Source organism: Sorex araneus, chromosome X, assembly GCF_027595985.1.
Source record: "Sorex araneus isolate mSorAra2 chromosome X, mSorAra2.pri, whole genome shotgun sequence".
Taxonomy (NCBI): Eukaryota; Metazoa; Chordata; class Mammalia; order Eulipotyphla; family Soricidae; genus Sorex; species Sorex araneus.
In genome coordinates, this window is record NC_073313.1 from 42693664 (window position 1) to 42717216 (window position 23553).

Genomic DNA, 23553 nt, shown 5'->3' on the forward strand with positions numbered 1-23553 from the left:
CTTAATTTCCTAATTATATTGTTAAGTTCTTCTCGTTTCAGTCAAACACAGCGAAGTCCCCATGTATTTTATCGCCATGATTTAATCAATCAACTTCAGCACAATCATGCCCTAGTTACTTTGGTAGCAGAGAACCTTGCAACTTATATGGAAAGCATGAGACTGTATGCTAGAGGTATGTATTGTTAGCTAATATGGATTTGGGGAAATAACAGCAACTTCCCTTGCAAATGGGTTTTCCTTGCCCTTTTTTGGGGGGGCATTAATTAGATAAGACAGTAAATTTACAATATGATAATTGGTTTTTGCCAGTTATATTCTCGTGGACTTATGATCCATTTTTACTACTAACTTTAATGCGCTCTAAATCCCAGACCAGCATTTCAAGGTTCTTCGCTAAGTGCTTGCATTCCTCTGCTCTCTTGTTAAATTGATTTCTTTCCCTACCCCCTATCCCACCCACCCCCACCCTGAGCCTGGGAACTCTGCCTGTTCTACAATTGATAACTCCATAGGTATGTACCTGACTAATTTTGAACCTTTGTTTCTTAGTAATGCCACCTTTATCTTTTCAAGACAGGTTATTTTGTATTTATAACTATATGTCCTTTCACAATCCTTTTTATAAGTGCGTAGTACTTTATCAAGTAAAACCAGGAAAGCCAGAAGAATCCAGATATTTACATCTGTTTTTAAAAGTGAGAAATTGTTTAAATTTGTTGGGGTACAATTTCCTGTGATTTCTACAGCCAGCTTTTAATTAACCTGTCATTTGTGGAGCTCTGCTAATTACGTTTTGCCCTCTGATAGTTGTATCTGTATGTGTGTTGGAGTAAACACCAAATTTATAATCTCTTCCCAACAGATTTGTTCCCAGAACCACTGAAAGAATGCTTTGTATTGCCAGTATTAGAGATCGACTTGAACTTAATGGTTACTAACTCTGTATCACTCATTTAATACTCTGTAATAGAATATACAAAAACCTATAGCACACATTAAAATGAGAGTGTTTCTTATGCTCAGTATATGAAGGGTGGACTTTTGGAATAAAATAAAATTTTGGAACAAAATATCACGTACTCATTAAAAAATAATGAGCATTTTATACAACATATGTGTTCTGTATTAAAAAAAAAAAGCATAGTTGAAAAACACATCTTTCATATTCCTACAAGTGTGATTGAGTGTCCATTTTTGGTTTTTGTTTTTTACTTACACTGGGCCCGCTGGCTCTTCCTAGCAAAGAGCTACATAAGCAGTCTAAGCATCAGGCAGCTGGCAGACACCTAGAAATGATTGTCTGATATTGCAACTCTGTCTTTTTAAGCAGCATGATCAAACAGGGTAATCGGTCTGCAACCACATTCTGTACCAAAATCAACCAAAATCTGAGAGACGAGATTTGTTTGTAGTACACCCAAGCACTCTCAAGCATTTGGGCTTTAACATAACTCAGATTTTTTGTTATGATGTCATCTCTGGCTGGTTCAAAGCACTCAGCTGATGCCAGTGCAGGCTTTCCCCTAGAGTGAGTTCATTTAAGTCACATGATAGGTTTTTTTTTTTTTTATTAACTTGCAGGAAGTTGGCGTTTTATTTAGTTTTGTTGTCAGAAGTTGGAAGTCCTGCTCTCAAGGTAGTCGGGAAATGGAGCATATACCTCAGGGTTTTCTTTGGTCACTGTTCAGCTTTAGTCAGATTCTATTTCAGGCAGTAATCATTACCTTATTTCAACTTATGGTTATAATAGTGTTTTCATTCTTTAGCTTCTCATTCTTCTTGCTTCTATCTCCACAAAGTAGAAGATAGGAACCTGTGTAGTCCTGTTGACTAGATTTGAAACATGACCCATAATGTTAGCTGGCTACTTAACATTAAACAATTCCCAGCACAGTTAAAATTGCAGTATATGTTATTAGTATCTTCCCCTGAATACAACCATGCCATCGGTTTCTCAAGCTTTGATAGTTCTTCCTTCTTTATTGTAGTACTATTATGTTTAATATTGACTGGGCACAGAATCTTAAAGATAGTAAAAATTCTCCCATTAAAAATATGCAGGTGAGAGCAGTAGTACAGCAGGTAGTGTTGCACATGGTTGACCCAGGTTCAATCTCCAGCACCCCGTATGATCTCCTCAAGCCCCTCCAGGAGCAATCCCTGAGTGCAGAGCCAGGAGTAAGTCCTGAGCACCACTTGGATGATACCGAAAAATCTAAAACATTAACTCAATTCTGCTATGATTGTCAATTACCCCTTCTTAATTTATTATTTTTAGGTTTTGCCTCGAGAAGAAGCAATTACTGGAGCGTTAGCATAGCGGGTAGGGCATTTGTCTTGCACACGGGTGACCCAGGTGACCCAGAATATACTGCCCGCACGGCAGAGCCTGGTAAGCTCCCCGTGGCGTATTCGATATGCCAAAAACAGTAACAAGTCTCACAATGGAGACGTTACTGGTGTCCCCTCGAGGAAATCGTTGAACAACAGGACAATAGTGCTACAGTGCAGGTTTTGCTTCTGTGTAATGTGTTGCTATGGTTCCCATTAGATACAAGACATGAAGCAGCCTAACATCAGACTTCCACAGACGGCTGATATGCTCAGTTGCTGATAAATATTAACCAGTGTTAAAATACTTGTCCTGTCCATATTTCATCTAGAATTTTTAACTTTGGGGGGAAAAAATATTCCCAAAGAAGTACAGTTAGTTGGCTTGTTTGTCACTCTTTGTCTTCTCCACTCATGTTCTCTTAAACACTTTCTCTCATTGTCTCCCATCACATTTCAGTAAATTTCATTTTTAAAAAAAGTAAGAGTTGGGGCTGGAGCAATAGTACAGACAGGTGTAGGGCGTTTGCCTTGCACACAGCCGACCTGGTTTCTATCCCCAGCATCCCATATAGTCCCCAAGCACCACCATGAGTAACCCCTGAGCATTGCCAGGTGTGATCTCCCCCCAGAAAAAGTATAGTCAGCCAATACTTTCTTTTGTTTCCAGTATATATAAATTATGTTCTGTTCATAGTACTTGGTTGTGTTTTTATTTTTTTTCCCCACTTACTGACCTAAACAAATTGTTTTTAAAGATGTATGACTCTGGCTTTGTTATCACCCTAGTGCTAGTTTATTGGGAGGATTGTCATTGTATCGATTTGAACACTTTGGAAAGGTTTTTTGATATAGTTGAGGTTATGTTTTCTAAGACCTGCCATTTAGAATTACCTCTTTCCACTCTCTTGCATATAATACTGGCAGGTTTTTATTTTTTGACCTTTCCCAAAAAAGCTACTTACTGAGCATCATTCACAAACAGTACTCTCTTAGGGTGCAGGTCCTGGGTTTTTTTCTGAGTATCTCTGACTCTTCCCTACCTAGCAGACATGTAGTATGGTTAAGTTTATGTTGGTTCTTTGTGGTATGAAAAAGGTTGAGTGGGTTTAATTTTATCACGTTTCTAGCTACAGAGTGCATGAGATAATTCTTAGCATCTTATTTCAGAAAATAAATAAATCATCATCTTCAGGTATCAAAAAGATAGGAGCTAGCTGTCACTGGCCAAAATTGAATCAGAATAATGAAAATAACTAAACCCACTAAATAAAACATGAGTACTATACTAAATGAGAAGAACAGATACAGAACTTGAAAATAAATGAAGGGATAGGAAATTTAACTTCTTAAATAGCGGGGGCAAGTTGTACAAAATTATTTAACAATCATTTAAGTGGAGAAAATTATTAATCAGTTCTATGAATTGTCCTAAGGAGACGGCAAACAAACATTCTGGAGAAATCTACAAAATCTTATAAACCTATAGCATATGAGCTACAACTTGCTCTCTTACTTGGTGGTCTGGCATATGATTTCCCCTTAGAGATTAGCATTAGCATTCCATAGAACCTTAGAGAATTGTGGACACTCGTGGACACTTCTGAAAGTACCAGTGTACATATAATGGAAGCACAAAAAAATTATGGAATAGAAAAAAGAAGAGGAAAAGAATTAATTGAAGATTTTCCAAATTTGCTAAAGTATCAACCTTTACACACAGGACATTCAGAAAAGTTCAAGTAAATCAAATATAGAGAGCCAAGATTCAGACACCTAGTAGTCAAAGAGACTGGTCGCAGTGGGACCAGAGCAGTAGTGGAGCTGGTAGGTGCTGGTAGGTGCTTGCCTTTCATACGGCCGACCTGGTTTTGATCCTCAGCCCTTGATGTGGTCTGCAGAAGGCAAGACAGGGCTGGCCCGGAAACCGAAACAATTCAAAAGATGAAAAGGTAGCAAGAGGCAAATAACTCTCATGAGCTAGAAACCCCGGTTACATTAATTCTTGTATCTGAAAATGAGATACCAGGATGAAGTAAGATAAGTTGAGGTCTAGGATAGGGGGTGGCCCTGATTCTCAAATTTTTTATGTTAACTAAATGATTTATTTGGTAAGATGAGCAACTGAAGATATTACTACATAAACAGTAAACAGGTACAAATTTTGTTGATTGCTGTACTAAGGGAAATAATTAGGCTGAAAGTGAGTTGCAGTACACAGTTCAAAACAAGAGTAAAATGAAATGGGTAACTTACAATAAAATGCATACACTATTAACATATTTCTAAAACATTCTACCCCACGATAACTGCATATTCTTAGATATAAAATTTTTTGCCCTCGAAACCATAAACAATCTCACTTAAGAGCATTCAAATCATAAATGGGGGTTTTGTCCACAGATGAATTAGAATTAAAGCAGGAAGTTAGGAATTTCACAAATAAGTGTTAATTAAACTACTAGCCACTGGGTCAAAGAAGTAGTAAGGAATTGAGCACTGAGATTTCAAAAAAAGATCATGTCACAATTTATAGTGCTGCTAAACCAATGGTTCAGGAAATAACGTATGCACACATTAAGGAGGATAGCAAGACCAATAACCTTTAATTTTTAGAAACTAGTAGACCAAAGAAAGAAGAAATGAATTAAATTTTAAAATAGAGGTAATTAAGTCCATTCTTTGGAAAAATTTGAACAAACCCTTTTGGCTTTTTATGAAAATAATGGTTCTAAAAATTGAAAATGAGACTATCAGTACCATCCTAAAAAATTTGCAAAATGTTGAGGATGCTAATTTACTAGATGAATAAAGTTGAAAATGAAAATAGACTTGTAACAGATAAGAAGATTGAATTTTGAAAATAGAATGTCCTCGTGGAACACATCCTAATCTGGGTGGCTTTTATTACCTTGATACCAGAGGAAAAGACATCAGAAGAGAAATGTAGATCAAAATCACTTTTGAAAATAAACCAAAAATCCTCAAAAAGGAGGCAAAAAAAAAAAAAAGGCAAGCGCAACAAATTCAGCAACCTATTGAAAGGAATATGCATTCTGATCAAATGGAATATGTCCCAGGATGGAATACAATGTTCATTTGATACTGAAAAATAAAATTAAATGCCATTCGCTTGTTTTTTGAATCAGATTGAAGATGCTCAGGGCTTAGTCCAGACTCTGCACTCAGGAATCACCCCTGATGGGGCTTGGGGGATCTTATGGAATGCTGGGGGTCAAACACAGGTCAGCCTCATGCAGGGCAAGCACCTTATCCACTGTACTACCTCTGTGACCCCAAATTTCATCTTAAAGGTTCACATGCATTATAAAAAACATTCAGCAAAGAATAAAATCTTGAACTTGGGCCAAGGTAGTAGCTGGCACTTGACTGGCATTTGTGAAGCCCTGGATTTAAGCCTGGCACCACATATTCCATCAAGTGCCACAGAGTGTGAAACACATAAACACCCAAAATAACAAAAAGACCTCAACATGATAAAGGAATTTAAAAAAGCTTTCAGGCAATATACTTAATAATACACTTGATAATAAAGGACTGCTTGGTTTTCTCCCTAGAATTATCAATGGAAATAGAAATCTCAATTCTGATCACTTCTGATTTTATGTCTGCTGGAAATTCTAAACCAGTGCAACTTATCAAGAAAAATATATGTTGAAATAAAACACTGTCCAATTACAAATATACCATCCTATATACAGGAAACTTAAACAATTGACTAAAATCTATTAAAACTAATAAATGGGTGAAATTATAGAAATTCACATGTAGATTCATTCTATATAGTAGCAGTGTACAATGGGCATTCAGTTAAGATAATTCAATTTATAGTAAAAATTTTTTAAAGAATAAAATAACTTAAGAATAACTAATCAAAGTAATGTGGTAATACCAAGAGTATTTGCTAAGAAATAGTCTCTTGAATATTGCTGTGAAAGCTAGATGTCTGAATATAAAAGGGTGCAGTTATATTTCCTTCATGAAAACAACAACTCAAGATGGATGTGAAAGCTCTCAGGAAAATACCTATTTTTCTCCCCCCACAACGCCATGAGGGTTAAGCCAACTTGTCAAGCAAAAAAGGGTCATAATTACATTGCATCCAAATTTAACTGCAAACATAACCATCAGTAAAGTAAAATGACAGCCTAATATTGTGTGAAAAGGTTCATTACATTGACTGAAAAGATTTGTATGTCATGTATCTAATTAGGACTTTTATCCAGAATATTAAACGGTTCTCTCTATTCAATACTCAAAAGATAACCCATTAAGAAATGGGCAGAAGATTTTATGACTAGTTTTCTTAGGGACACACAAATATACTTACTAGTTATTAGGGAAATGCAAAACAAAACCACAGTGAGCTACTACTTCACACTTAGAGCATAATACGAGAGGGTCCGGAGCAATAGCACAGCGGGTAGGGTGTTTGCCTTGCACGCAGCCGACCCGGGTTTGATCCCCGGCATCCTATATGGTTCCCCCAGGCACCGCCAGGAGTGGCCCCTGAGCATTGCTGGGTGTAACCCAAAAAGAAAAAAAAAAAGAGCATAATAGGAGAGACAAGTGTTGGCAAGGAGGTGGATAAATTAGAGCTTTCATGCGTTTTTGCTTTGGACTGTAAAGTGGTGCAACCACCTTGTTAAACAGGTTGGCAGTTCTCAAAATGGTAAATACAGAATTTATATATTTATCTGTTACCAGAATAAAAAGTGAACTTATGTTTATGTTAAGCTTATGTTTACAGTGTATGTAAACATAACTGCCTTCTGCTATTCAGTAATAAAAAGAATGCAACAGTATTGACAAACCCTGAAAACATGAGTAGAAAACCGATGTCAGAAGGGACCACTTAATGTATAATTACATTTATATAACATGACTGGTTCTGGGAATTGAGGCTATGGCTGTAGGGGTCCTTTTTGATGTTTTTTTTAAAAAAAATTGTGAACTTAACATGATTAATAGTGGTTACACCACATTAATGATACTTAAAACCATTGTGCATTTTAAACTGATGAACTTTGTGGAGTTTGAATAAAGCTTCAAGATGCTTTTCAGGTTTTTTTCCCAAATTTGTCATAAGTTCTGAAATAACTACAAACATAGCACAAAGCAGTTAGCTTTAGAGGTGATTTTTTTTTTTGGTAGATACTTTTGATTACATTTATCTAATAGATTCTCTTGCTCTTATCAGTGGGTTTTCTTCATTTTTCTATCTTGATTTCTCTTTCTTTCTTCCTTTCTTTTAACGCATCCGTGCTTTATAGCTGGCCCAGTGGCACGTGGAGCTGTCCCGAGGGCTGGAATGCATGCTGTGCATAGTGGAGCACTAGGTTAAATTCCTGCCACCACGTTAATCCCCTGAGCACCATTGGCTCTAGTCTCTCTTGCTCATCACTCCACCAGCCCTCATAAAAAGGGATTACCCTCATTATTTGCCAACTAATCATGGAATTTGTTTGGAACTGAATGTTCATGGTAAAAAACACTGACCATCTTTTAACAAGTCAGAAATCTTCTCTAGAAATGTCTGTAAGGCTCTCCATTACTTATTAGCCCAGAGGGATCTTTTTTTCTTCTCTTGATCTTTGACTTTCATTAAATAAATGCAAAGTCCCATTTCTTGTTAAAATGTTCACACCCTAAATTTATAAAAGGGGTATGCTAAAGCCAGGGGTCAAAGTTTGGATAACAGAATATTTTTTTTTTTTTTTTTTTTGCTTTTTGGGTCACACCCGGCAATGCACAGGGGTCATTCCTGGCTCATGCACTCAGGAATTATCCCTGGCGGTGCTCAGGGGACCATATGGGATGCTGGGATTCGAACTCGGGTTGGCCGCGTGCAAGGCAAATGCCCTCCCTACCTGCTGTGCTATCGCTCCAGCCCCTGGATAACAGAATATTTACATAGTCTCATTATCTTCCCACTAATTATGAAGAGAAAAATAGTAACTTTGCAGTGGAGAAACATGGTGGAAACTACCTTAACCACGTGGTCCAAGTTAACATTATGAACACTTACACAAAGTGATACAGTGTTCCTCCTGGTGATACACTGATGGGGAGGACATTGGGTCACTTCTGTGGTATTCATTGCCAAAATGCATAGCCTGAATCATGAGGAAACATCAGAGAAGCCCAAATTAAACAACACATATCACAAAATTGCCTCATAGTTCTATAAAGGGTCAAGAAACACAAAGGATGATGAATTCTCCAGATTAAAGAAGAATGAAAAGGTATGACAACTAAGTGCTTTGCATATTTAACTTTGGATTTGGAGGAAAAAAGACGCATAAATACACACTGTAAAAATTAGTGTCATTTATAGTTATTTGGGGAAGGGAGAGTGGATTTTTGCAAAGATGTTACAGGAATCTGGTGGGTAGGAGCCTAGGACAGCCCCTCAATACTAAGAGCACTTCAACACAGCTTCAGAATTAGCCAACTCCAGGTGTTACAGTGTGTGTGCTATTGAGAAACTTTGAGTTAGGATTAAAACATTTTGTGTTTTAATAATGGAGCCACACCCAGCGATGCAAAGGGGACCATGCAGTGCCAGACATTAAACTTGACCACAGGGGGCCTGAGTGATAGCACAGTGGGTAGGGCGTTTGCCTTGGACGCGGCCGACCTGGGTTCAATCTCCGGCATCCCATATGGTCCCCCAAGCACGCCAGGAGTAATTCCTGAGTGCAGAGCCAGGAGTAACCCCTGAGCATCACTGGGTGTGACCCAAAAAAAAAAAAAGCAAAAAAAAAAAAACGGCCACAGGAGCCACATCTCTGGCTCCAGTGTTAACTCTACTATGATTGTGTAACAAGATGTCCTTGTTAATTGGAAATAGTTATTGAAGTATTTAGGAATAAAGGGAAGTGTCTCTTACTAGGAAATGGTTTAGAAAAATGTACATATGCACACATTTATGTGGCAATCAATGATTCATATAGGGCAAAAATGCAAAAAAAAAGTTGGTTGAATATTAGGATTATAAGGGAACTGTCAATTAAAAAGTATCACATTGCCTCTAAAACCCTACCAAGTAAACAAAGTATTGCACACCTCATTAAGGCAAGCAGCTGAAGTCCTTGTGTATTCAGTTCGTTGAGGAATCATGAGCAAAAGAAATTTATGCATAGAATTATATTGAGAAAACCTTGTAAGAAGATGTTTTATGTATGTCAAATCCTGTGTCTTGATAAAACTTTTTCAGCTTTTTTATAACCAGACCTTATGTCTGGTTCATGATGGAAATCATTAAAATAGACAGTTTGTTTAGGACTTTGGTAAATGGACATACATTGAAGTAGGAAGCAACTAATCATAATACACAAGAGTTATCCCCACTATCCAGTAGTAGAACCCTTTTGTTTGTATAGATTTAGTAGGTTATTTGGAGGCTTCAGGGGAACAGGGTCTATTAGTCTATCTGGTGTATCCATCATTAAATGTCAAGATTTTGTTCAGAGAATACCCTGTTTTTGAGGACTTTTGATCACCTTTGTTATTTTCAAAGGGTCTAACACGGTTATAATTCTTACGGACTAGCACATACATCATAAGGTCCAGTATGTATACACTATGGAAATATTGTCTAATGTTAATGGAAACTGAATTTGTTATTCTACCATATTTCTCTTCCTGTGTTGTTGACAAGTTATCAAAGCACATATTTTGGCTTTCTTTTTAAATAATTCAGCTTGACTTTCCAGTTACGGTTTTCTCGTTTAAAACAAAAAACATGTCTTTTTAAAAACTATAGACTTTCAAACATTCTATACTATAATCAAAGTAAAAATCTGCTTAAGCTTCGTGATGGTCACTAACCTATAGCCATGATACAAGGGTAGGTTTTCTTGAATTTCTTTGAGACTGTAGGTGTGTATAATTTGCTGATGGTGATAACTGCCATGATAGTTTTATTATACATAGGAACATCTTCTTGTTAATCTTTAACTGCCTAGATGAAAAATAGCCATATGATTGCTTAGTAGCAAAAAATTTTTCTGCATCAGGACAGTTTTCAATATAGCAGGAAGGAGATGGAAAAATGTTTTGGTGCTTAATGTTCACAGATCACTCGGGTTAGTTGTTAGCTGCTTTTTAAAAAGCACAAATAGCTTTTTAGGAGAAGGTGAAATGTAATTAGGTGAAACATGATTTTTGATAGCACTTGTAACAAATGAATTTTTTTAATAACAGGAAAGTTTATTTTGTGGGGAAAATTTAAGTAGAAATTACCAGTAAATCAGCATTTGTGATAAAGGATTTAAGGACGGTTTTATGTCTTTTTGTTGTTGTTGTTAAAGTCAGCAGTCACTTGAATATTCATGTTTATAATGCCTGCTTTTTTTTAAATTTTCAGACCATGAAGTTTATGATCCACAAACTGTGAGGCTGGGCAGTAGATACAGTCACGTTCAAGAAGTCCAAGAACGACTTAACTTCCTTAGGTTTGTTTTAAACAATTAGTGTTTCTCTATTTCACAAATGACAGTTAAGATGCGCTATGACTAGGTCTTCATTAGGTGACATCCCCTTACACCTTTATTTGCCCGTGTATATCATCTTGAAAGCCACTGGACAAGGGCCACATGGCCAACCCGGCACTCTATATGGAGTGATTCCTGAGCACCCCACCAAAAAAAATAGGATCCTACCCTCAGCGTTCATTCACTATTTTATCTTTTAAAATAACAGAGTTCTAACTTCTCTTAACTGAGGGTACTCCTGTCTAGACTTCTGTTCTTTGAAATAGGTTTATTTTTGATGAGCAAGTTTTCATCTTGCAGCATAAGCAGCTGAAGAATCATACTGTCCTTAATGATAGCAATGGACACAGACAAGGCTGCCAGACCATCAAGCACCTGAAGAATGGTTTGAGTCCTCTGCTGCGTAGTCCTAGTAAAGGGTGACACAGGCAGCTTGAAGTCATAACATTTTTAGGGGCATGAAAAGAACAAGTGTATTTTCTTAAACCAAATCTAAATGTAGATCAAGGCTGGATTTCTCAGTAATATTTCGTTTTTTATGGTTTATGTAGAATACAATGATTGTACAAATTTAAAGCCTTTAAAGATTTTGATGGTGAGCGGTTTCTTGTTTAGATCTAAGCGGATGAGAATGTGATAAAGGAGATGATGATTTTCCTTATTGCAGAAAATCATTTGTATGTTACTAGGGGAAATTTTAAGTAAGAGTAAGGATAAGATTTGAATCTGAAAATCTTTAGCAACCAGGTTTTAGGAAATTTAACATTCATTTAAAGTGTAGAGTGTGTGTGTCTTAGAAGAGTCTGTCTTCCTAGGTTCCTTGAACGTTAACACTGATGTTTAGCTAACATAATGGCTGGCCCCAGGAACACCGTATCTATCCTCAGACCCTTGCAGTGAGCTACTAGCTGTAAAGTCACTAGATTCCTAGAACACCTCCCCACCCCCGGCATCACCCTATCAAATTAGTGCCATAGTGATTTTTTGTAATCGATGTGTGATCTTTCATGTTTCATTCATCTGAGCCTTTTTTTGCCATACAGAGTTTTGATATCAGGACCATTTCTTACCCACTGCATATTTGTCTTTTTCATTTAAGCCTTAGAACAATGCAGACGGATGTTATTCACAATTAAGAAAACTGAGGTTCAAATGGGTTAGCTTGTTGCACAGCCAGTAAATAATGATATTGTACTACACTATTTCTGACTTTGTCATTTTTTTTAAAGATTGGTGAATTTCAAACTTACCTTGGAACCTTGGGGGTTCTGAGCACTTTCCTCCAAGATTTGATGGGGTGCGGAGGTGTTCTCCTAGTAATCTAGTGGTTTTAGAGCTTATAGTTCATTGCAAGGGTCAGAGGATATGGTATTATGTGGGCCTGCCATTATGTTAGCTAAACATCAGTGTTAGCATTCAAAATCAAGGTACTATCATTTATAAATGTGGTCTGCACGGTGTTTAGATGAATGCTAAAAGGAATTGAAAGCTGCCTAGAGGAAAAGATGAATTTTCCTTTTCTGTTTGATTTGAATGACCAAATTGAGTCACAAAACTAAAAATACTCTAGAGGGCACCACTGTTAATTTACTCTGTTTAATGCTGCCAGATGCTTTGAGATGATTGTTAGATATTCAAAAACTATTGAAAGTTTAGCAGTTTTACTTCTTAAAATAAGTTACCTGTGAAAGTATAGCTGTCATAAATGGACTGTTTCATATAGATAACATGGTAAATATAAATGTATGCCTAATTGCTCTTTTTTTTTCCCCCAAGATTTTTACTGAAGGACGGCCAACTATGGCTATGTGCTCCTCAGGCCAAACAAATATGGAAATGCTTAGCAGAGAATGCAGTTTACCTTTGTGATCGGGAAGCCTGTTTTAAGTGGTATTCAAAGCTGATGGGGGATGAGCCAGATTTGGATCCTGATATTAATAAGGACTTCTTTGAAAGTAATGTTCTTCAGCTTGATCCTTCCCTCTTAACGGAAAATGGAATGAAATGCTTTGAGCGATTCTTCAAGGCTGTAAATTGTCGAGAAGGAAAATTAGTAGCAAAACGGAGAGCATATATGATGGATGATTTGGAATTAATAGGATTAGACTACCTTTGGAGGGTAGGTAAAAATTTGTCCGTCTATTTGAGGGTTATAATTTGCCTTTAAGGCTGTGCAGATGCATGTCATCTTTGTCTTTGTCCACTGAGGTTTTTTTTCTCTTCTTCCTTCATTCCTGCCCCCAAATGATGTTCCTTTTGTCCTGGTTTAGAAACTGCTACCATTGTGTTTGGATAAAACTAATCATACAGGTCTTTTCTGCCTCTCCATGACTTAGAATTGCTCTCCACCATATCACTTTATGTAGATTTATTTCTTCCCCTTCAATTTTAATTTTAGATTATTTGTGTAATACTGAAATGGGGAGGGCCTGGAGCAATAGCATTGTGGGCAGCGGGCAGTTCTCTGATTGATCCCCAGCACCCCATATGGTCCCATGAACACCACCAAGAGTGCTCCTTGAGTGCAGAGCCAGTAAGCCCTGAGCACTGCCGGGCCCTCCCCCCCCCCGAAAAAAAAAAAACTGAAATAGTGGACCAAGAAGTAAACTTGATTTTGAAGGAATTACAACTTCACCAGCATTCTTAAATTAGTGATATTTTTAAAAATATCTGTAGTGGGGCTGGAGTGATAGCACAGCGGTAGGGCATTTGCCTTGCACACAGCTGACCCGGGTTTGAATCCCAGCATCCCATATGGTCCCCTGAGCACTGCCAGGGGTGGTTCCTGAGTGCACAGCCAGGAGTAATCCCTGTGCATCGCCAGGTACGACCCAAAAAGCAAAAAAAAAAAAAAATCTGTAGTTATAAAATGTCCTCATTTGGGGCTGGAGCAATATCACATCGGGTAGGGCGTTTGCCTTGCACGCTGCTGACCCGGGTTGATTCCCAGCATCCCATATGTTCCCCAAAGCACCACCAAGAGTAATTCCTGAGTGTATGAGCCAGGACTAACCCCTGTACATCACTGGGTGTGACCCCAGAAAGCAAAATTAATGAAAATAAAATGTCCTGTATTTAAGGCTAATTTTTCTGCCTTATTTATGTATTTTTTAATTAGTTGAATTTATATAACATGTGGGTGTATTAACAATAAAATTTTACAGGGGCTGGAGCGATAGTACAGCGGGTAGGACGTTTGCCTTGCAGGCAGCCTACCCAGGTTCAATCCCCAGCATCCCATACAGTCCCCCAAGCATCACCAGGAATAATTCCTAAGTGCAGAACCAGAAGTAACTCCTGAGCATTGCCGGGTGTGACCCAAAAAGAAAAAAAAAATTTTTTTTTTACATATGTACATCTCTGAAATGATAACTGTAAGTTTAGATCACCACAAAGTATTAACATCACTATACATGGCTATGGGTTTTTCCTTATGACAAGAATTTATTAATGTTCTGTTCACAGTAGTTTATACTATTTCATGAACATGCAGTATTTTTTTTTTTTTTTGGTAAACTCTAGATTAAGATACTGAATGTATTTACTATTGAAACAGTGCTTTCTTTCCTTTCACCCCTCTTTGATCTGTCTGCCTGTGTTTTACTGCAGACTACCTTCTCAGGTCTTATAGGTGCCTGTGCTTACTTCCTTAAAACCCTAGAGTTTTTCATGTAGTAGAACCAAGTGTCAGAAACAAATGAAGGATAAAAATGTGTAGAAATGGGGTGGGTTGTGTAACCGTTTTTGCCAAACTGTATTTTTTGCAATTTTTATTTCCTTTAGACTGTCTGATGTCTCAGGACTTGTTTCAAAGGTGTTGAATTGCAGGGTTAAAAAGTACTGGTGAAAGCATTTTTCATCATTTGAATACTGTGTCTTACATTCTTGAATTATTCATTAACAAAATAGTTTTGCATATAGTTTTCTTTTGATTTTTTTCACACTTTCACTAAATTATATCATAAGCATGATCTGCGACCTTAAATTATGAGTACTGTATTAAATAGTATGAGGATGAGTTTTGAATTTAATTTCTCGACTGAAAAAATAAGATGAGATCTTTTTGAATCTTTGAATCTAGGTTGTAATTCAGAGTAATGATGATATTGCCAGCAGAGCTATAGATCTCCTCAAAGAGATATATACAAATCTTGGACCAAGGCTGCAGGTCAATCAGGTAAAGATTGATATGCATTAACACTTCCATTAATCAGAATTCTGATTGAAGAATTTGTAAGAGCTTTTAAATTTAGCATTAACTGAAATTTTAATTCTAAAAATAAACCTTTAACAGTATATTTCTCTTGTATGAAACTATGTAAATGAATATAATTGAGATGATTTGAGTAGTGGTCATTGTAAAAATGACAAGCCATTTATAAGTTCATTTTTTTAGTATCTAAGATAAAATTAAGGGTTTTTAATGCCAATTGAGTCATTTTGTGGTTTAGAGCAACCTTTAACTTCGATTGCTTCCACCTTTGGTTGGATTATTTTATGTGCAAGTGTATGTGTAGATATCTTACAGGATTTAATATGTGTAATTTTTATTTTTTAAAGCAACTTGTCTATTTTTATTTGACCCATTAATTATAGGTGGTGATCCATGAAGACTTCATTCAGTCTTGCTTTGATCGTTTGAAAGCCTCTTATGACACACTGTGTGTTTTGGATGGTGACAAAGACAGTATTAATTGTGCAAGACAGGAAGCTGTTCGAATGGTTCGAGTATTAACTGTCTTAAGAGAATACATAAATGAATGTGACAGTGATTATCATGAGGAAAGAACAATTCTACCTATGTCAAGGTTTGTGGATCTACTAATGTACTTAATTGCTATTTTTCTATTTTTTTTTAAGTTATGTACAGAGGAAAAGAGGAATTTTTATCCTTTTGGGGGGTTATTTTATTACCAAATGATGGTGGGTTACATATATTATTACTATTTCATATATTAATTTAACTGTGAAATTACAAAGTTGTTCATGATTGGTTTTAGGAATATAGTCTTTCAACACCAGTCCTTTCACTAGTATTCACTTCCCTTTACCCCACCCCACCCCAGCCACCAGTCTTCTAGGAGAGACGCTTTTGTGTGTATGTGTACTTGCACACACATATGTATATGTTTTTGCAATACAGTTTACAGTACTGTTGCAGATAGGGTTTCATATATAATACTTTAATACCTCTTAGCATCACCTCATCCTCCCAGTTTAATACTTCCCGTTATCATTTGCCCCATCCCTGGGCAAGAATATTTTGATGGCATTTATTTCTTTACACTGTTAAAAATACTGTCAGAGGGTCAGAGAGCTAGAACAGGGGTTAAGGCACTTTCCTTGCATGGACAGACTCTGATTAGATATACCATGTATTGTACCCCCAGCAAAGCCACGTGTGGCACAACCCCAAAACAAAGAAGCATAGTAGTTCCCATTGAGTACCACTGTGTATGGTCTTTAGATTTTTTTTTTTTTTAGAAAGCAAAGCTTATTGAATAGTTAACATTTCCCTTTGTCTTGACCATTTAATTATTTAAGTGTGAGTCATACTATTTATAACGTAGAGGAGAAAAAATAATAAGCCAGCCAACATGCAAAAGTAAAGTTTTCCCTTGAAATGGCTTTTGATGGCATGCTATTTATTTTGTGGATATCATTGTTAAATATGGCTACAGGAGCCAGAGTACAGTTGGATAGGGCGTTTTCCTTGCATGCAGCCGACCGGGGTGTGGTCCCAAGCACCGCCAGCAATAATTCCTGAGTGAATGGCCAGGAGTAACTCTTGAGCATCGCTGGGTGTAACCTCCCCCCAAAATATATATATGATAAATAAATACAGATGGCTATAAATAATGTGAAAAATAAAATAGAAGAATTGTTAGAATGAGGGCCGTTGATGACCCTTTTTTTTTTTCCCCGGTTTTTGGGTCATACCCAGCGATACACCAAGAATTACTTCTGGCTTTGCACTCAGGAATTACTCCTGGTGATACCTATTTTTAATGAATTATTTTTGCTTATCCAGAAAGTTGTAAAAATTCATCCTTGAACATGACTTTATTGTCTTACACTGCTAGAGTATATAAATACCTTCTGAGAAATTTAGGGAAAAAATATATCTTAATATTTTTGGTGATAGTCTCAAGCTATAGTTTACCTTTCATGTTTATAAGTACTTTCTTTGAATCTAGGTTGTGATTCAGAGTAATAATGATACTGCCATCAGAGCTAGTAGTCTCCTCAAAGAGATAAATATACAGGAGATGGACCTTTCATAGGTGTACCCTTCTCTTAATTTCTTATAATTAGACACCTTGATTCGTGCAACAAAAATGCATTGTTTTGAAGATATTTATAGCTTAAGGGATGACTTTTTTAAAATTCTAAAATCAATAAGTATCCTTAGATTTACTTAGATTTATTTTCTTCACAAGATTACAAAGATTACTGAATAATTTTTTTCCTTTTTCCTTTTTTTTCTTCCTCAGAGCTTTTCGTGGTAAACACCTGTCTTTTCTAGTTAGATTCCCAAACCAGGGCAGACAGGTTGATGACTTGGATGTATGGTCTCATACCAATGATACAATTGGTTCTGTACGAAGATGTATTCTCAATCGTATCAAAGCCAATGTAGCTCATACCAAAATTGAGCTCTTTGTGGGTGGTGAATTGATAGATCCTGCAGATGACAGAAAATTGATTGGACAATTAAACCTAAAAGATAAATCGGTGAGTATAACTTAAAATTCTCAAGACAATCAAATCTTAAACTTTTTAAGTAAACATTTCATTCAGTAAAGTTAATTGAGAATCTCGTAAGTGTATAAAGTTCCATATTAGATATTTAGTTATTATTACATAGCATGTTACTTGTTTTACTGATCTATTTTCTTATTAAGGACTTTGCAACAAGGTAATCTGAAAATTAAAATTGTGGTTGTGTTAGATAATTTGTTTCTATAAGTACAGATTTTTGCTTCTAAAACAGTGTTGTGTTTTTTCTTACCTTCGATAATAACTGTGTATCTCTTTTTGTAGCTAATTACAGCCAAACTTACACAGATAAGTTCCAATATGCCTTCAAGCCCTGATAGTTCTTCTGATTCCTCAACTGGATCTCCTGGAAACCATGGTAATCATTACAGTGATGGTCCCAATCCAGAAGTGGAAAGCTGTTTGCCCGGAGTGGTGAGTAGATAGTTTTAAGCTACTGAATTCAAGGCATTGAATTAGATTCTTAGGAGATAAACATATATAGAATAGTTTGGGTTTGGGGTTGGTTTCCCTTTTTTCCTTAAGGAGTTTACAGTTGAATTGAGGTAACTTAACAAATGACTTATAGGGGCTGGAGCAATAGCACGGCGGGTAGGGAGTTTACCTTGCACGCTGGGTTCGATTCCCAGCATCCCATATGGTCCCCTGAGCACCACCAGGAATAATTCCTGAGTGCAGAGCCAGTAGTAACCCCTGTATTTTGCCAAGTGTGACCCAAAAAGCAAAAAAACAAATGACCTGTTGGGGCTGGAGCGATAGCACAGTGGTTAGGAAGTTTGCCTTACACGAAGCTGACCCGGGTTCGATTGCCAGCATCCCATAGGGTCCCCTGAGCACCGCCAGGAGTAATTCCTGAGTGTATGAGCCAGGAGTAACCCCTGGGCATTGCTGAGTGTGACCCAAAAAGCCAAAAAAAAAAAAAACCCAAACCTACAAATGACTTGTATTTCAACAAATAACTATTTAATAAATAAGTCGAAACCTTTAAAATACATCTCCTTTAAACAAACTGATATCTGTCCCCAACTGCTCCTCAGACTGCTACTCAACCCTGGGGTGGGGAGCGTCGGGCAGTATGGCCCACTTTGGGGAATATTATGGTGATGTAAGGTTAGTTTATTGTATACATTATTGATTATAACTTGAATATATATTTAGAAAAATAGCACTGTGGCTTGTACCACAGATACTAATCCTTCAAAATGGTCTTGGAAAATGTATATAGTCTTTCAGATTGTCAATAATATCTTTTATCTAAAGAAACAGACACTACTCACTTGGCTTATTCTGCTATGCATCTCCATAAGAATTTTATTATTTAGGGGCTGGAGCGATAGCAAAGCGGGTAGGGTGTTTGCCTTGCACGCAGCCGACCTGGGTTCGATTCCCAGCATCCCATATGGTCCCCTGAGCACTGCCAGGGGTAATTCCTGAGTTCAGAGCCAGGAATGACCCCTGTGCATCGCCGGGTGTGACCCCCCCCCAAGAAAAAAAAGCAAAAAAAAGAAGAATTTTATCATTTAAACTTTTTTATTGAGGCGCACTGATAATTATAAAGTTGTTCAGAATTTCAGGCATACAGTATTCCAACACTAGTACCATCACAGGTATGAGCTTCCTCCGCCATTGTCCCCCAGTTCCTTCCCACCAACCAACTTGACGGGCACACTTTTGTTGTAGTTTGAGTCTCATACTTTCAACTCTACTGGTTTTGTAGTTCAGATAAATAGAAATACCACACCTCTGTACTACTGATACGTCCACGGCCCTTGCTCCCTGCCCCTGTTAGCTCCCACCTGCCTCCTACTACTTTCAGCTTCTTTCCTACTTCTAGTTTCTTTCCTTCCTTGCCCTTTTCAATTCTATAATCTAGGCTGCAGTAAAAAATCTTCAGTTTAGTAGTATGAGATCCTTTCATATGTACAGATTCCACCTCACATGTATCAGAGAAACCATTTTTCAGAATATTGAAGGGGAGCTGTGGCTCAGAAATCAATGAGGTGGTTTGGATATTGTTTTGATCCTGTGTTTATAAAGTTGAGAAAGATGTTTTAGAGTATTTATGATGTCGGCCAAAGCAGAGATTAGCAAAGTGTGTGTTTTATCTTTGAGGGAATACAATTTACAAATAAAATTTTGTGAATTTTGTGTTCTAGATAATGTCACTGCATCCCCGATACATCTCTTTCCTTTGGCAAGTTGCAGATTTGGGTAGCAGCCTAAATATGCCACCTCTTCGAGATGGAGCAAGAGTACTTATGAAACTTATGCCACCAGGTAAGAAAATCATGTAAATTAAAAAATAAGAAAATCATAAAAATTTTAGATCCATAACAAAGTTGTGTTATTTCTCATTTACATACTGTCTTCTTTTGTCATACAACAGCAGTTTTCCATAGTTGTATCAAACAGCATATAGACTGCAAAACCTAAATACTTAATTCTGGTGATACTATAGAAAATAATTTGCCAGCTTCTATACTGTTTGTGATCATGTATCATCTTTTGCATTGTTGATTTGGGGGTAGGCCTTGGGCCACACCTGGCAATGCTCATGGCTTGCCCTTGACTCTGAGCTCATGTTCCTAAAAGTGTTTTTTAAGGAATATAGAAATGAATAGATAGGGGCCTCAGAGATAGTACAGGGTAAGGTGCTTGCTTTACACACTGATGGCGCCCTCCAGTTTAGTCCCTGGAAGCTCTCTGTCATTGCATTGGCTACTATTGTGACTTTTAATAGTAAATCTGATTTTCTTCTTTTCTCTCAATTACATTCCCATTTTGGGTTGTCTTAGCTTTTGCCCCAGATATCCTAGTGTTAAATTTTTCAAGATTTTTTTTTCCAGGTGATAGTATTCTTTCTGTTGGATTTTGTGTTTTCATGAATACGCTTGTTCCTACTGAAATATGCATGATTTCTTCTAAAATCTAATACCCTACAAGAATGAATACACTTTTTTAAAAAAAAGCAGCTTGTGGAGAAAGGATCTGGGTTCATACCATTGAATCCTATGCAACTTTTAAAAATTTAAAACACGGGGGCTGGATGCTTGCCTTGCCCACGGCTGACCCAGGTTCTATCCCCTTTATGGCATCCCATGTGTTCTACTGAGAACAAAACCAGGAGTAACCTTTGAGCATTGCTGTGTAGTGCTCCCCCCAAAAAATAAATGAGATGCTGAACTTGACAGAAGAGTTTGGATGTATGCATGTATAGTTCAAGATGATTTTTTTGATCAGTTGAGAATAATTTATTGGTCTCATTGTCATCTGTTGTGTACCATAAATGTTGAAATTTTATATATAACCAAAATAAAACTGTCTAAATCAGGACATCTACTAATTACTGGATTCACAATTCTTGTTCAAGATTTTCTAATCTCTTTTAGAATAAAGATTAATCTCCTTTAAAATAAAAAGATAAGTATTAAAATGGATAACATGCACATAGACAGCAGGAGATAGATAAACCCATGGAAAGATAGTCAACAACAATTTATCTTAAAAAAAATGAAAAAGTTTTTCTATTTCATTAAGCTCTTAGATAAAAACTGAGGAACCACTTGCTGTTAAAGAACTGTATTGAAAAAAAGAAAAAAACCCTGTATCTAGTGGGTGGTGGCTTGAAGGGGTGGGAGGGAAACTGAGGACACTGGTGCTGGGAAATTATAGCAGTGGAGGCATGGGTGTTGGGACATTATATGACTGATACAGTCGTGAGCAATTTTGTAATGCTCTATCTCACAGTGATTTAAACAATAAAAATGCTGGGGGCTGGAGCGATAGCACAGCGGGTAGGGCGTTTGCCTTGCACGCGGCCGACCCGGGTTCTAATCCCAGCATCCCATATGGTCCCCTGAGCACCGCCAGGAGTAATTCCTGAGTGCAGAGCCAGGAGTAACCCCTGTGCATTGCCAAGTGTGACCCAAAAAAAGCAAAAATAAATAAATAAATAAATAAATAAATAAATAAATAAATAAATAAATAAATAAATAAATAAAAATGAGCTGCAGTGATTAATTATGTGACATATGCAAAAGCCATTGTGTATTTCCCAGTCCTCATAGTTGTGCATTTCAGTAGGAATTCCAGTACCAAGTGCAGGCAGGGTCCAAAATCGAACTTTCTGGATTTGCAGCAGTTGGGATAAACTAGATATATTTTTTAGGAATCTTGTGTTTTCATTACTCAATCTTTTTAAAGAAAATAACTTGTTCACCTTTCCTATCTTGATTCCTATAAAACATAATTAGTAGAAATATTAGATACTTAGCTTAGGCTTCTCAATGATTTGATCTTTATTATATGTTGCATTTAGAATTTATTTTCATTTACTATATATGCATAATATCTGTTACTTTGTGTATACAAATTGAACAATCACATTTTTAAACAAGTCTACTTCAGAATTCTTAAATTTGTCATTGCAGCATAAAGCCACCAGAGGGCAAGCATGAGCTTTTGCCAGGAAGCTCAAGCAGAAAACAAAATAGGGGGTTTTATTCATTTTTAGTTATTTAGCATATAGTATTCCAATTTAGAAAAAGCTGGTAGTGATTTTATTAACAGTGCACAAATCATAAGCTTTGGGTGCAAATGAACTTGAATCTAAATACTATTTCTTCTGTTTGTAACTACGTGGCCATAGACCTACATTTTCTTAGTTTTCCAATTTCCCAAATCGATGAACAATGGGATGACAGTGCTACAGTGCTTCAGTAAAATGAGCTATTAACTATTTCATAGAATTTCAGGACTTAAAAGTGGGGTGAGGGGGCTGGAGCAATAGTATAGCAAGTAAGGAGTTTGCCTTGCACATGGCCGACCCGGGTTCGATGCCCAGCATCCCATATGGTCCCTTGAGCACTGCCAGGAGTAATTCCTGAGTGCAAATCCAGGAGTAACCCCTGTGCATAGCTGGGTCTGACCCAAAATGGAAAAAAAAAAAGAAGGTGGGGTGATAGACGGGAAACAAATATTTAGTGTTCAAGAGATGCCAACCTAGTTTTGTCACTCTGGTTGTATCTTTGAAAAAAGAATTAAGGACTATAAGAAAATTAGATAGCTCTTCCCCAGCCCCCTCCCCCCATACACACACACACCCCCCTATACCTTTGTTATTGCTATTTTTGTGATAAGGGTGGTGACTTGTAGCTTCAAAACATGTGCCCCAGGGCCAGAGCAGTAGTACAGCAGATAGGGTGATTGGTTTGCATTTGGTGACACAGACTCAGTCCCCAGCACCCCACATGGTCCCCTGAACCCCTCTAGGAGTAGTAAGCCTTGAGCACCACCACATGTGACCCAAAAGAACTTTTTTTTTTTTTTTAAAGTGTAGGGGCCGGAGCTATAGCACAGCGGGCAGGGCGTTTGCCTTGCACAGGGCGGCTTGGTTTCGATTCCCAGCATCCCATATGGTCTCCCCAGCACCACCCGGAGTAATTCCTGATTGCATGAGCCAGTAATAACCCCTATGCATCACCGAGTGTGACCCAAAAAGCAAAAAAAGTAATAAAAGATAAAAAAAGAATGTGCTCTAGTATTAGAGCTATCTTCCTAGCCTGTGCATCTTTTTAAAAGGATATATAGTAATTAGAATCTTGAGTATATCTCAGTGGAAATATGAATGGTTTAAATTTTTTTCCTGATAAAGATTAGCATCTTTTTAATTTAAGGGCCCTAAACTCATTTAGGTTTGCAAAGGTTAGAACAGGGATGACTGTTGATGAACATTTGCTTATATCCCTCAAATGAATACACTATACGTAAATATCTACTCGGTATTTGCTGCTTTCTTAAAGTTTTAATTAGAACGGAGGGCTTTTTTGGGTTTTAGGCCATACCTGGCATGATGCTACTCTTAGTTGCTCTTAGTTCATTGCTTTATGGCTCAAGGGATTGAACATGAAACTCTAGTCTT

General features: G+C 37.1%; 1 protein-coding gene across 7 annotated transcripts in view; it reads left to right on the forward strand.

Moving 5' to 3' along the window:
• Positions 1-23553, forward strand: part of USP9X (ubiquitin specific peptidase 9 X-linked) — a 105227-nt gene that overhangs the window by 45204 nt on the left and 36470 nt on the right. For 4 of the 7 annotated variants that reach the window (XM_055119687.1, XM_055119690.1, XM_055119689.1 and 1 more), the window contains exons 14-21: positions 27-175; positions 10727-10814; positions 12630-12972; positions 14935-15030; positions 15450-15661; positions 17348-17588; positions 17898-18047; positions 19790-19910. In XM_055119687.1, the coding sequence (XP_054975662.1) occupies positions 27-175; positions 10727-10814; positions 12630-12972; positions 14935-15030; positions 15450-15661; positions 17348-17588; positions 17898-18047; positions 19790-19910 (1400 nt within the window). The remainder of the gene's footprint in view (positions 1-26; positions 176-10726; positions 10815-12629; positions 12973-14934; positions 15031-15449; positions 15662-17347; positions 17589-17897; positions 18048-19789; positions 19911-23553) is intronic. The other 3 variants (XM_055119688.1, XM_055119691.1, XM_055119693.1) reach the window with 1 other exon arrangement.